We start from the raw sequence: 11536 nt of genomic DNA, 5'->3' as shown, positions 1-11536 counted from the left end.
AAATCTAAAATTTAAATAGCATTGGTTCTGATAATATCCACACAGACACACATCTGCACAAAGCAGACCTAAACTGAACACTACCAACATGTTACTTTACACATTTCTCAAAATAAAACAATCAAGTTCTTTTTTTTTTCTGAATGACATTTATTTTAGAATGAAAGACGATGTACAACAACTTTTTGGGAGAGAATTCACTATCCCCATGTACATGCTGCCACAAAGAGACAGCAACAACTAAAGGCAAAAACGATGAATGTAATTATCCAGGCCCTTCATTGTGTTCACAAGCTGAGGGACATGAAGATTCTGCTGGTTACAAACCTTCATCCAAAAATTTAAAAAATATACATGGAAAAGAATTTAAGTTAAAGCAGTCCGAACAGCAATCCTGTTCTTTTATCCCAATCATCTGTCTGGTCCCCAGCACACAGCAGAAGGAGTAACATTAGAAAGCACAAAGTGACTCAAATGGGTTTCACTTTACAGTCTAGTAAGTGAATGCCAAACTATTAAAAAAAAATGGGCATGGACGAGGTTGGTGAGCAGGTGGTGGATTGTCCTACTAGAGATTATTCTGCAGGCTGGTCCACTTCCTCAGCGGGGAGCCCCTCTTGCACATCCAGTCCCTCTGGGAGCTCATCACGGACCACAAAGGAGCAGTCCTCCTCGTCGCCCAGCTCGAAGCCCTCCTCCTCAGGGTGGAACTCTGCATCTTCAGCCTGATCCACGTGGTCCTCCTTTGCCAACCCTGCCCCTAGCCCTGCCTCTGCTTCCTCTTGCTCTGGGCCCTCAATCTCTAGGCTCAGAGGGGTTTCCTCCAGGGCATCAGAGGGAGTGAGGCCTTCCAGTGGCTGGCTGTCTGCCTGCTCCCCACTCAGCTCGGTCCCGGACACATCCATGGCCATGGAGTCATCTGGCTCCTGCTCATCAGGGTTATCAAAGAAAGGGTTCTCCCCCTACAAAACAGCAATGCACTAGTTTATCCTCACCAGCAGTGAAAGCAACCAATATCTAACAATTATACATTTGAAATCATCTTACTTATGTATGCAGTATATGTTTTAAAATACAACAATGTAATAAATATTGTACGTAAAGGTCCTATATGAATGCAAATGTGATGCTTTATTTTTCATGTTACCTCATCGAAAAAAAAAAAAAAAAAGACCTGGAGTTGCGTTTTGTTTCATTCACACCTGTTTGAGTAACTCTTTATTATTATTAGTCTGTCTACATCTCCAAAGGTCAAAATGCTCTGTTCCACCTTGTGATGTCATTAAGTGGTGGTTTAAGTTAACAGCTACCATTTACCTTTTGTTTAATAGATTGGCAATTCCAATGCTGGACTTACCTAAATTAAGATGTATGGAGTACTTCCTGTCACATGACATCACAAAGTAAAAGAATGTGTTTTCCTTTTGAGAGAAGAACTAAGTACACAGGGTTTGTGTGTTTAACATGAGTGAATGAAACAAAACACAACCCCAGTAATATTTTTGATGAGGAAACAATAATACAACAGATCAGATGAATAATGTAATATAGACCCTTAAAAACCCTTACAATACTTTTAGCAATAACAGAATGTTAGACCCAAACCTTAAGGTAGCTCTCCAGTTTCTTCCCAATGACTTTGTGGTTGAGGATGCTGCGGGCAACAGACAGACTGGCTCTCTTGGATTGCTCCATCATGGCCTACAACACAACAATGAGGGAGATCACAGCAAAAGGTTCACATGGTACACTGTGAAACATGAAGCATGAGGACAATGCTACGCAAAAGAGAATCTTGTGAAATGTAGAGGCCATAAGCAGAAAAGCAGTCGCCTCCCAGGACTAAGCAAAATGGTTGATGTGAAACAGTTACTGGTCAATGACAAACAGGCAGGCAAAAGAACCAATATTCACAGGAAACAAGCACATAGAGAACTGTCCCAGAGCGCCTCCTGTCGTGATGTGGGCATTGTTTTGGCACTAGACCAGGAGTGTCAAACTCATTTTGGTCCAGGGGCTGTATCCAACCTATAACCCAAAGGGGCCAGAAAAAAAAAAAAGGCACATATAGCCCAAAAATAACAATAAGTTCAAATATTTGTGCAGAGAAACACAAATCTATTACAGATTTTTTTTAACATAAGAACTTTTTCTTTTACAAAATATTATAATATTATGAACAACCTGAAACTTTAAGAAAAATGCAATTTCAACACAATGTTTTAACATGAACTTGTATGAAAATAGTATTAAGTCCATTTTTCTTGGAAAATTCTGCACTCGGCTCCACTTTTCTCATTTTGGACATTTTGTTGATGAGGGTGTTATGGTCAACAGTCAAAACGATCGTCCTTTAAGAGCGCTGAGAAAGAAACAAGTCTTCATTTGTGCTGCTCTGGTGGGAGGGGCCACGTACAATGGCACTCTCCAGTGCCTCTGCTATGTTATATTACCAATATTTTAATAGAAAATATAATTAAAATATTTTAGTAGAAAATCAGCCAAGGGCCAGATTAAAGGTCTTGGAGGGCCATATGTTTGACACCCCTGCACTAGACAATGTCTGAAATGTATGCATAGCTTTAAGACTGACATACGTTAAGTAGTGTCAATATTTGCATTTGTGTAATATGTCGATGCCGCAGGTGCCCGATAAGGCTCAAGATAGAGCTCAAAAAATCTTTAGCCCCCATCCAACATTGGGCAAAAATACCTCCTTCTTTCATTTTGCTGACCTCTGAGAGTCATGTCGTGATGTCAACTATACAGACAAAGAAGGAGGAAGAAGTGAGGAGAAGGAGCCATCACTGTTTTAGGTGGATCCAGATCCTCCTTACCTGCAGCAGGAACAGCTGCTGTTAAGTCAAAATTATAGTATATTATGGGAGACGTTGTAGCTTGGCTAGGAACCTGCTGTGCATCTTGTGCTAAAGGAGCTAAGGAAGAAAGTATAATGTCGCCTTTCCTTACTCTTTCCTAACTTCACCGATCAGTTCAGATGCAGATTGTCCTTGTCATGGCTGACGATGACACACGTCAGGGTCAATGATGAGGAAAATAACTTTTTATGTACATTTAACCTATTTCGGATGGGCACTTTGTCCACAGATAAAACACTGACCCCCTTGTGTCTCCCCCTGGTGGTGAAAGAGTGCATGTAGTGCCGTACCTTTCGATTGTAGTTGTGGTCTGGAGACTTGAGGTGCTTCTGGATGAGGTGGTTCTGCATGGGGATGAACAGGTCACAGGCAGCGCAGTGAGCTGCCTCCACCTTTCTGATGAAGTGCTCCAAGCCCAGGTCTGCACGCATGCACACACACAACAGAACACACACAACAGAACACACACAACAGAACACACACACATAGAAAAGGATGAGATGGCATTTTAATGTCAAATGTTTTTAGAGGCTAAACCATGATTTTTAATGTACACATTGACCTGTGGAACACTCTGAATTGAGTACACATTTATCAGTGTGGGATGACTCTCTCTGAAAGCAATCAGGACATTAAAGGGAATACTCCAAGATGATTGGTTGAAGCATCACAACAGTGAAATAAGTGTAAAAAGTCAACCTGTTATATCTACCTTGTCCACAAAACAACAAACTGCTTCCCTCTGCCCATTTTTCACAAACAAGATAAACTGTATTTTCCCTAAAATATGCTGAAGTACATCTGTACTTGACATCACCATGTTTGTTTTGGTTCTTCTGGACACTTCTGCTTTGGTTTCTGCCCAATCCATATTGCTGTACTGTGATTGGTCCCATCTCTGACCCACATCCTGCTCACCTCTGGTCAGATCCTGCTTCCTGTACACCTGGCAGATGGATGCAGAGTGGTTCTCTAGCTGACCCACACGGTACTCAGTCTTCCTCAGCTTGTTCTGCAGATACTCCTATGACAGAGGAAGTACCAGAGATGAACAACACACAACCACAAGTTATTTCTGCGTTTTCTGTCAGAGATTAAGGCCCTCTTCCAGGGCAAAGAAGAGTCAGGTTTGTGGAGATGCAAACCCACTCCAAGAACAACAAAATAACCAAAAAAACATGCTTTTAATTTAGTCTATTGTTTGGCTAAAATGTTATATACTGTGGCTTTAAAGTTTGGTCCTGAAACAGTTTGCTTGGTGTACCTGCAGGAAGTCCATGGTGGGTTTGGACAGGTGATTTTGGAGAAACTTGAAATGGTCTTTATGGAAGCGGCTGGTGAGGTGGGCTTCCATGTCCTCCTTGTAGAAAGAGCGGAACTTGCACACTGAACAGGTAAACATCACCCTGAGGAAGCAAAGAGGATGGCATGACATCAAGAAGAAAAGGAGAAAAATTCTGTATATGGGTTTGACTTCCTGAAATGAGTGACAAAAAATTAAATAAAATAAGATATTTTTGATGTATCTGACCCAAACTGCACTCACAAGACACCTGTAGGAGAGTTAATGCAAAAATACTGTTTATGAGGAAAAAGGACTAGGGAACTATGTATTAATATAAAAAATAGTTTACATTTATGAATCACAAGTTTGTCTGCCTTTTTCCATGTAAATCCCTTTAGCTTTAGCTGACTCACTCACTTGGGTTGTTAAATAAATCCTTATGATCGAAATTAAATTACATACAAGTTTTGGACACTAATGACAAATTAATCCACTAAATGACTAAAGGCCGACAGCCCTAATAATATGGAAAATCCACTTCCAACTCTGTTATTGTCAATAGTAGTAGGTGTACATAGTGAAATAGTGGGAAAAATGGTTATACAATTCATGCCATGTACAGTGGCTAATGTAACTGGCTCCCAACGGTCACATTTGCAGTCACCGGTCATCTCCATGGAGATGTCATTGTTTGTTTTTTTATGTTTTGTTTTTTCTTCAAAGTTCCACAGTATTGCATTAAATGTATTTTTTTCCGTTTATTCAATTACAGGCTTGAAATACCATGAAAAACATACTTCTTGCTGCCTCTCCACAGATCAGACCTGGTGTCTTCAATTGTTTTTCTCAATTGAACTAGACAAGTTAAAGCTGCTACATTACTCTTGCTTAAAAACATGTAAACATGTGATAAGGTGGTTACCTCCTCAGAAACAGACCTGGAGTTGTGTTTTGTTTCACTCACACGTGTGAGTGACCCTTTATTATTAGTCTGTCTACATCTCAAAATATTTTGTTCCACCTTTTGATGTCATGAAGCTACCTTTTATCTTTTGTCCAGGAGAGATGGGCAATTCCAGGGCTGAAATTGTGCAAAGGATTCTAGTGAAGGTGCATGGAGTTTAAAAACAAAGTAGAGCACTTCCTATATGACCACATGACATTACAAGGTGGAAGTGAAGAGTGTTTTCTGTTTGAGAGAAGAACTATAGTCTATATAGGCAGGCTATAAACATGTGTGAATGAAACATAACATAGATCAGAAAATAGTATAATCTAGGGCCTTTAAACGCTATACTGTGGAATATATCAAGTAGTTTGTTGAAGCCTCATTTTGGCAGTGTGCTTACCGGTCGATGAAGCCCCTCCTCTTCCTCATCCTCTGGTGGTGGCTCTGGGCTGCTGGGCTCTGTTTGCTCTGGGTCTTGCTCCCTTGGCCTCCGTCCTCTGCCTTTGGCTCAGCTAATGAGTGACAACACCTTTAGGTCAATGAAAACACACTAAAACACCAGAAACCAAAGAGAAGATTGTGAGAGAAATACCTTTCTCTATAGCTTCAGTGGCTGGCCTGTCCTATGAGGAGAGAACAAGCCATTAAAGTGGGACCTTTTCATTATAATCTAAACTAGGGATGCACTAATAATGGAATCGGATATCAACTTCCACATATCTGTTTAGCCGATATCTTGGTTGGACATATAATCTGATGTAATAAGACTATTTACTGGTGGTTTTATTTACACAAAGTTGTTCTGTAGTCACTTGTGGGACAAATAACCACAAATAACACATTTGGATCACTTTTGTCTTATTTTATTTTTATTTAAAGTGTTTTCAGTCTCTGCACCATTATCATTGGATCTTAGATATCGGCACATACTAAAAGCTACTGTACCTAAACTGGTATCGGAACTGGAAAAGTTGGTCCGTGCACCCCTACTCTAAACTAGTATCCCTCAAACTTTTCAAAGAAAGTACCACCAAAGCAAAAATTAGGCTTTCAGGGTATGACCACATATAAACAGAACTAATCTTGAGCTAAACCAGGTCTAGACCAGGTTTAAAAGACCAATGTAGTTTTAAACAAGAAATTATCCAAAATAGGGCACAAAAGTGAATAAAATTCTTTGAGAAACACGGCTCTAAACTAAACTCTCAAAGACTACTTCTACACCTGCATCAGTTGCTACATTTAAAAGTGAAACTAAGATCAGCTTCTGTCAAAATGCTAAACCGTGTGGAATAGGCAGTTTGAGCAATGACATGTTCACAACCATTCAGGTGAAGATGTAAAAATGTTCAAGAGCCTTAATTATGGTTCATGTTAATGTCATTTATCTTGGATGAATTGAATACTTTTTTTGATCCTGAAGGAGCTGCTTTAAATGAAATGAGATGTTGAAAGACCGGTACCTGCTCAGCCTTGGAGTCCTCCCCATGTCCGTTCTTGTCTTGTGTGTCTGGGGGAGCACAGGAGACAGGTGTGAGTGCACAGATGGCAGGTGCCATGACAGGGGCAGTGACAGAGACAGCAGTGAGGGTGAATGCAGTACCTGGAGGATCACCAGCACTTCCTGCTAATTCAGTTTTGTTTATTTTCGACTCAGGCTCATCTCCTTCTGAATTCTGCCGCCTCTTCTTCTGTGGCTGTGGTTTGACCTGCTATAGCACACAATGCTCTTTAACACATGCTGCCTCATAAGTTCACTGCACCAGGGCACTAAGTTACCACTGTTACGTTACCACTGTTACGTTACCACTGTTACGTTACCACTGTTACGTTACCACTGTTACGTTACCACTGTTACGTTACCAGTGTTACGTTACCACTGTTACGTTACCACTGTTACGTTACCACTGTTACGTTACTGTCAGCAGAAAACACTGTGCATGTAGAACACGTGAGAAGAGAGAAAAGGGCCAAAGTATTGGCCTTGCCCTTGTGGGTCGGTGTAGGGGACATGTGGAGGGACCAGCTCAGATAGAGGGCAGTCATGCATGCTGAGCTGCCGCTCCTATGCTTATATGGGCTCTGTGTGGGCACTAGTTCAGGAGCTCTCAGACTATGGAGGTACTTACTTTGTTGAGGGGTCTCTTGCGGCCTCGCTGGCGGCCGGCCCGTGGGCCCCCTCCAAAATGCCTCCCGGGGAAGTCATGAGGACCCTGGCTGGGACCCTGGCTGGGGCCCTGGTGGAAGCCCCCGCTCTCAGGGTACATGCGGTTGGACAGGAGGGATGGGAGCTTGCCTCTACCACCTCCTGGAGATTGGCCCCTGTGGCCCCTGTGACCACCGAAGCCCCCCGTGCTGCCGCCCCGTCTGGGGCTGTGGCGGTTGGCTGAAGCCCATCCTCCAGAGCTGGCTCCCTGGCCCCCGCCGAAGGGCTCCCTCATATTCGTTCGCATTTTAGCGACTCCGTATGAGGAATAGTCATCAAAGCCCGCCCCTGATCCCATCCCCATCCCTCCTCCGTAGCCAGAGCCTCCGCGGTGAGCCAACAGCATGTTGTCACCCCTGCCATCCCCGTAACCATAGCTACCAGATCTGTAGAGATCTCGGGAGGAGGCCATGGAAGAGCGCGAGTCCATAGACTCATACTGGTCATACCTGTGGGAGGAGGAGAGCAGTCAGACAGAAGAGGTGTTGGAGCCAGGAGCACAGCTCTGCTCCGTGCTCTCAGGGGCCCTCGCAGTCCAGCACACATGTGACAGAGGAGCACTACACAACCACACACAAATCATACACCGGGCTCAGGGTGAGGGGTGAGTGCAGCTTTGGTCAGGCTCATTTCAAGGCTGCTTTAGCACCCATAATGGCTGGATGTTCAACTCTAGGTTGAGCCAACAAATGGAATCAATTCATAGCTCCATGAACTACAGCCACAAAGGAAGGCGAGTTCAAATGAAGGGGAAACACAATACTCAAATTGGATGTCAGCAAGTACATTCTGCAATACTCAAAGTTCTAGGCTCACACACTTTGGTCTATTCCCAATATAAACAAAGTAGGTTTGACTCCCTGCAGGGGGCCTGTGGGCTCACCTGTCCCCCTTCACACCGCCCTCCAGCTGGGACAGCATGTCCAGTCGTTCATTGATCTTGGCGATGACCGCATCAGCGTGAGTCCCTGTGGACGACAGGAGGCATGGAGCATTTGTACTGTGTTTAACAGAACCACTGAGTAGGTTCTGCCCAATATCAAGCTACAGCCCAGTCCCAAGTGAAGCACTTCATTGTGCACAATGTAGATTAGCCTGTGTTTTAGCACTGCAACAACTTTAATAACTCCAGCAAGGTTTTGTAGTTGTGCTAAAAACATAGTTACAGAGTGTGTAAATATATACATGATTCTAAAAACTGTCAGCCTTACCTCTGCTGCCAGGGCCTCCACCTCCCCAACTACAATAACCTGAACACAACAAAACATGCATTAGTCAAACTCTAATAAAAAAAAAAAAAGACAAAGTCATTACATAAACCCCAGAACCAGAACACCTATGCAAGGCTACTCTTTGTTGATTTTAGTTCGGCCTTTAATACGATCCAGCTGTTCAAACTTCAGGCCAAGCTACACCATCTTGGACTGAACAACTCACTTCTTGACTGGTGGAACACAGAGGGTTGGAGTGGACAAGCATTTCCTCCACCCTTCTTATTAACATCGAGACCCCCAAGGATGCCTGCTCAGCCCTCGACTCTGTTCACCCTTGATTGCTCTGCCTCTTCTCCTTCTAACCTCATTGTTAAATTTGCCAATGACACCAAAGTGCTCTGACTCATTAACAACACTGAGCCAGTTTACAGAACTGAGGTGGTTCTCAAGCTGCACTAAGGTCGATCAGCACACTCCAGCCGGTGGTAAAAAGAGCGGGGAAAATTATTGGGACCACTCTTTCAGAGATTAGTACCATCTGTACACCCGCTGCCTGAAGAGGATATGTAACATCCTGCATCACCAACACCATCCTGCCCACCACCTCTTCCACCTGTTGCCCTCAGTAAGAAGGTACAGGTCCATACACACCAGAACATTTAGACTGGCTCACAGTGTGTACCCTCAGGCAGTGAGGCCGCTGAACAGTGCAGTACCCCCTTCCCTGCCCTCCTCCTATGGTCAGTAAACCACATCCACCCAGTACAATAACTGTGAACTGGACTTTGCATTGCTGCAACAGGACATTTAAACACACATCTGACTGGTTGCCCCCTTGTCCTTGATGTCCCAGTTCTTTTGTTGTGATTTTTTGATATACCCCTTTGCTACTGCACTGATATTATTACTAGTACTGTATGCTAATGTTTACATAGTGGGTGTAATGTTTACGTGGTGGTGTCATAGGGTGGGTGCTTTACACTATTATGCACATTTAAAATACTACACAGTCTGTATGATGCTCTAACGTAATTTCGTTGTTATTTTATATGACAATGACAATAAAGGAATTGAACTGATAAACAGTATCAATAATCACCCCGCGTACTCTCTAACAGCTGGAACAATCCCCTCCAGTGCATTAGTGTGTTACAGATCGTGCAGGTGAGAACACAGAGCTCTTTGGCTAACATGGGGATACTCAACAATGAGCTAACACTCCGTGTAAAATGGACCACGGGAGTGTGATCTGTGCACCTACTGCACACACATGAGCGCGGTCACATCTCCTAATAAGACCACGTGCTAATAATGTGAACACTTACACACAGGCTTAATACACACGCTTGTGTTTTAGAATGCACATAGTTGCCGCTAACTGGACTAGCCTAGCCCCTAGCAGCCGCATTAGCTCGTCTGCAGAGGGGTGTGGCGTTGGACGACTAAACGCTAAATGTGCAGCTTTAACGCAGAAGCCGCAGACTGTAGGCGCAGAGAGCGCTGCATATGTACCAGATCCGTATCCACGGCCGTCCATGGCGCAGCGCGGTCCCCGTGTGCCTGTGGTCTGCAGGAGTGGAGCACGGTGGGGTTAGTGGGGTTGGTGGGGTTGGAGAGTCTGGAGAGAGTCTGGAGAGAGAGTGAAGAGAGTGGACAGTGTGGAGAGCAGCGGCGCAGTGAGGAACCAGCGGCGCAAAGACTAAAACCACTGACGGCGCGCCACTACCACCTGCCGGCCTGGAGAGGGATAACAGCCTACAGTTTGTGCACGGGGGCCGGGGACGCGGAAGGGGAGAGGGACACTGAAAGCTCATAGGTTTATCAGGAGTCATCGCTTACTTTAAGATCTCTCATGTGTGCCATAGTGTATTGTGTAGGCCTTAGCATAGTAGAGCCTGCCTAATAATTTAGTCTGTCTTTTGATTGTGGCCCTTGATGAAAAAAAGTTTGGACAACCCTGAGCCTAATAAACTGGGACTGCTGCACATGCATAGTCCACTGCACAGCCTCATGTGAAAAGCATGAGGAACCTTTTGAACTCTTCTGTCACGTTCAGCTGTGGCATAGGCCTACATCCATATTATAGACTAAGACTACTGCCCTGGGGCAGACTGACAGACGAGTGGCTGCTGACCTGTGTCGAAGGACCTTCATACCACTAACCACACCGTCATATATAGACCTGCAGACAAAGTGGGGGAAGTGCCTTGCTTAAGGACACAACAACTCTAGGCCTACATGATAAAAACTAGAATCAAATTACCAACCCACATATTAGGCCTACTTAGATTAACACCTCTTTAGGCCAGTGGTGTCCAGAGCTGGCCCAGGAGCCAAATGTGCCCCCAAATCAGTTTTTATTGGCCCTCAGGGATCTTGCTGGTTTGACACAAATGATCATAGGCAGTACTTTTTTAAATTGCAGAATATATCACTGTGATCTGTTGAAGAAGAAAAATTCCATGTTCATATCTGGTTTGCTGTAGTGGTGTCTTTATTGGTTGGAAGTTGAATGTTGTAAGCAGGCAGATGGTGAGCTTCTGACATGCATGGTGTCTCTGGAGCAAGCTGACCATGAGCAAAGGTAAAGCAAGCATTTTATACACAAGAGGTGGGTAAAATCTGCAGATTAACATTTGGCGCAATTTCACAGCAATAACAAAGCCCCCTCATAAACCCCCTTTTGGTAAAATACTGATCATTGTTTCAAAAGATGAGCATTTCAAGTACAGCTGAGATCAGGAAGGACAGCAGCAGCAGGGGGCAACAGGTGAAGACCCCAGGGCCTTTGATGGTGTCATGGGTAAAGTCTTTAAGTGTAAAACACATCACATGTATTCGTTAACCAGAATGAAAACTAAAACCAGAGAATAATTACTTTTCTTCCACAGACCACAACTCCAAGATGTTTTAAATGTTTTATATACCATAATTCTAATATTGTTTTTTTTATAATTATTTATTTTATTTCATTCATAAAGTATAAAAAGACATCAAGAGTGT

General features: G+C 43.7%; 1 protein-coding gene across 2 annotated transcripts; it reads right to left on the bottom strand.

The window, feature by feature from the left end:
• Nucleotides 1-126: 126 nt before the first annotated feature.
• LOC110157750 (A-kinase anchor protein 8-like) lies at nucleotides 127-10229 on the bottom strand. Of its 2 annotated transcripts, none has more exons than XM_055158581.1 (13): nucleotides 10046-10229; nucleotides 8531-8569; nucleotides 8203-8287; nucleotides 7243-7768; nucleotides 6717-6822; nucleotides 6577-6623; nucleotides 5706-5736; nucleotides 5514-5625; nucleotides 4144-4285; nucleotides 3798-3903; nucleotides 3170-3300; nucleotides 1606-1701; nucleotides 127-962 (listed from the first exon to the last, which is right to left on the bottom strand). In XM_055158581.1, the coding sequence occupies exons 1-13, from the start codon at nucleotides 10068-10070 to the stop codon at nucleotides 576-578; spliced, it is 1833 nt and encodes a 610-aa protein (XP_055014556.1). In that variant the 5' UTR covers nucleotides 10071-10229; the 3' UTR covers nucleotides 127-575. The 2 variants fall into 2 exon arrangements, with proteins under 2 accessions (XP_055014556.1, XP_055014555.1); XM_055158580.1 differs by having other exon boundaries at nucleotides 6717-6825; nucleotides 10046-10228.
• Between the last annotated feature and the right edge of the window lie 1307 nt (nucleotides 10230-11536).

The sequence above is a fragment of the Boleophthalmus pectinirostris genome, unplaced genomic scaffold, assembly GCF_026225935.1.
Source record: "Boleophthalmus pectinirostris isolate CB_2022bp ecotype Guang Dong unplaced genomic scaffold, ASM2622593v1 HiC_scaffold_22, whole genome shotgun sequence".
NCBI classification, from domain to species: domain Eukaryota; kingdom Metazoa; phylum Chordata; class Actinopteri; order Gobiiformes; family Gobiidae; genus Boleophthalmus; species Boleophthalmus pectinirostris.
Note: the sequence above shows the minus strand (reverse complement) of the source record. Positions and strands in the feature narration are given on the sequence as shown.

What these genes read in the sequence shown, in the direction of transcription:
- LOC110157750 (XM_055158580.1), bottom strand. Translation starts at nt 10,070, where the DNA reads ATGGACGGCCGTGGATACGGATCTG. An exon ending in CGGCCGTGGATACGGATCTG is followed by an intron (nt 8,570 to 10,045) that starts GTACATATGCAG and finishes TGTTGTGTTCAG; the next exon opens with GTTATTGTAGTTGGGGAGGT. An exon ending in CACTGAAGCTATAGAGAAAG is followed by an intron (nt 5,626 to 5,705) that starts GTATTTCTCTCA and finishes GTCACTCATTAG; the next exon opens with CTGAGCCAAAGGCAGAGGAC.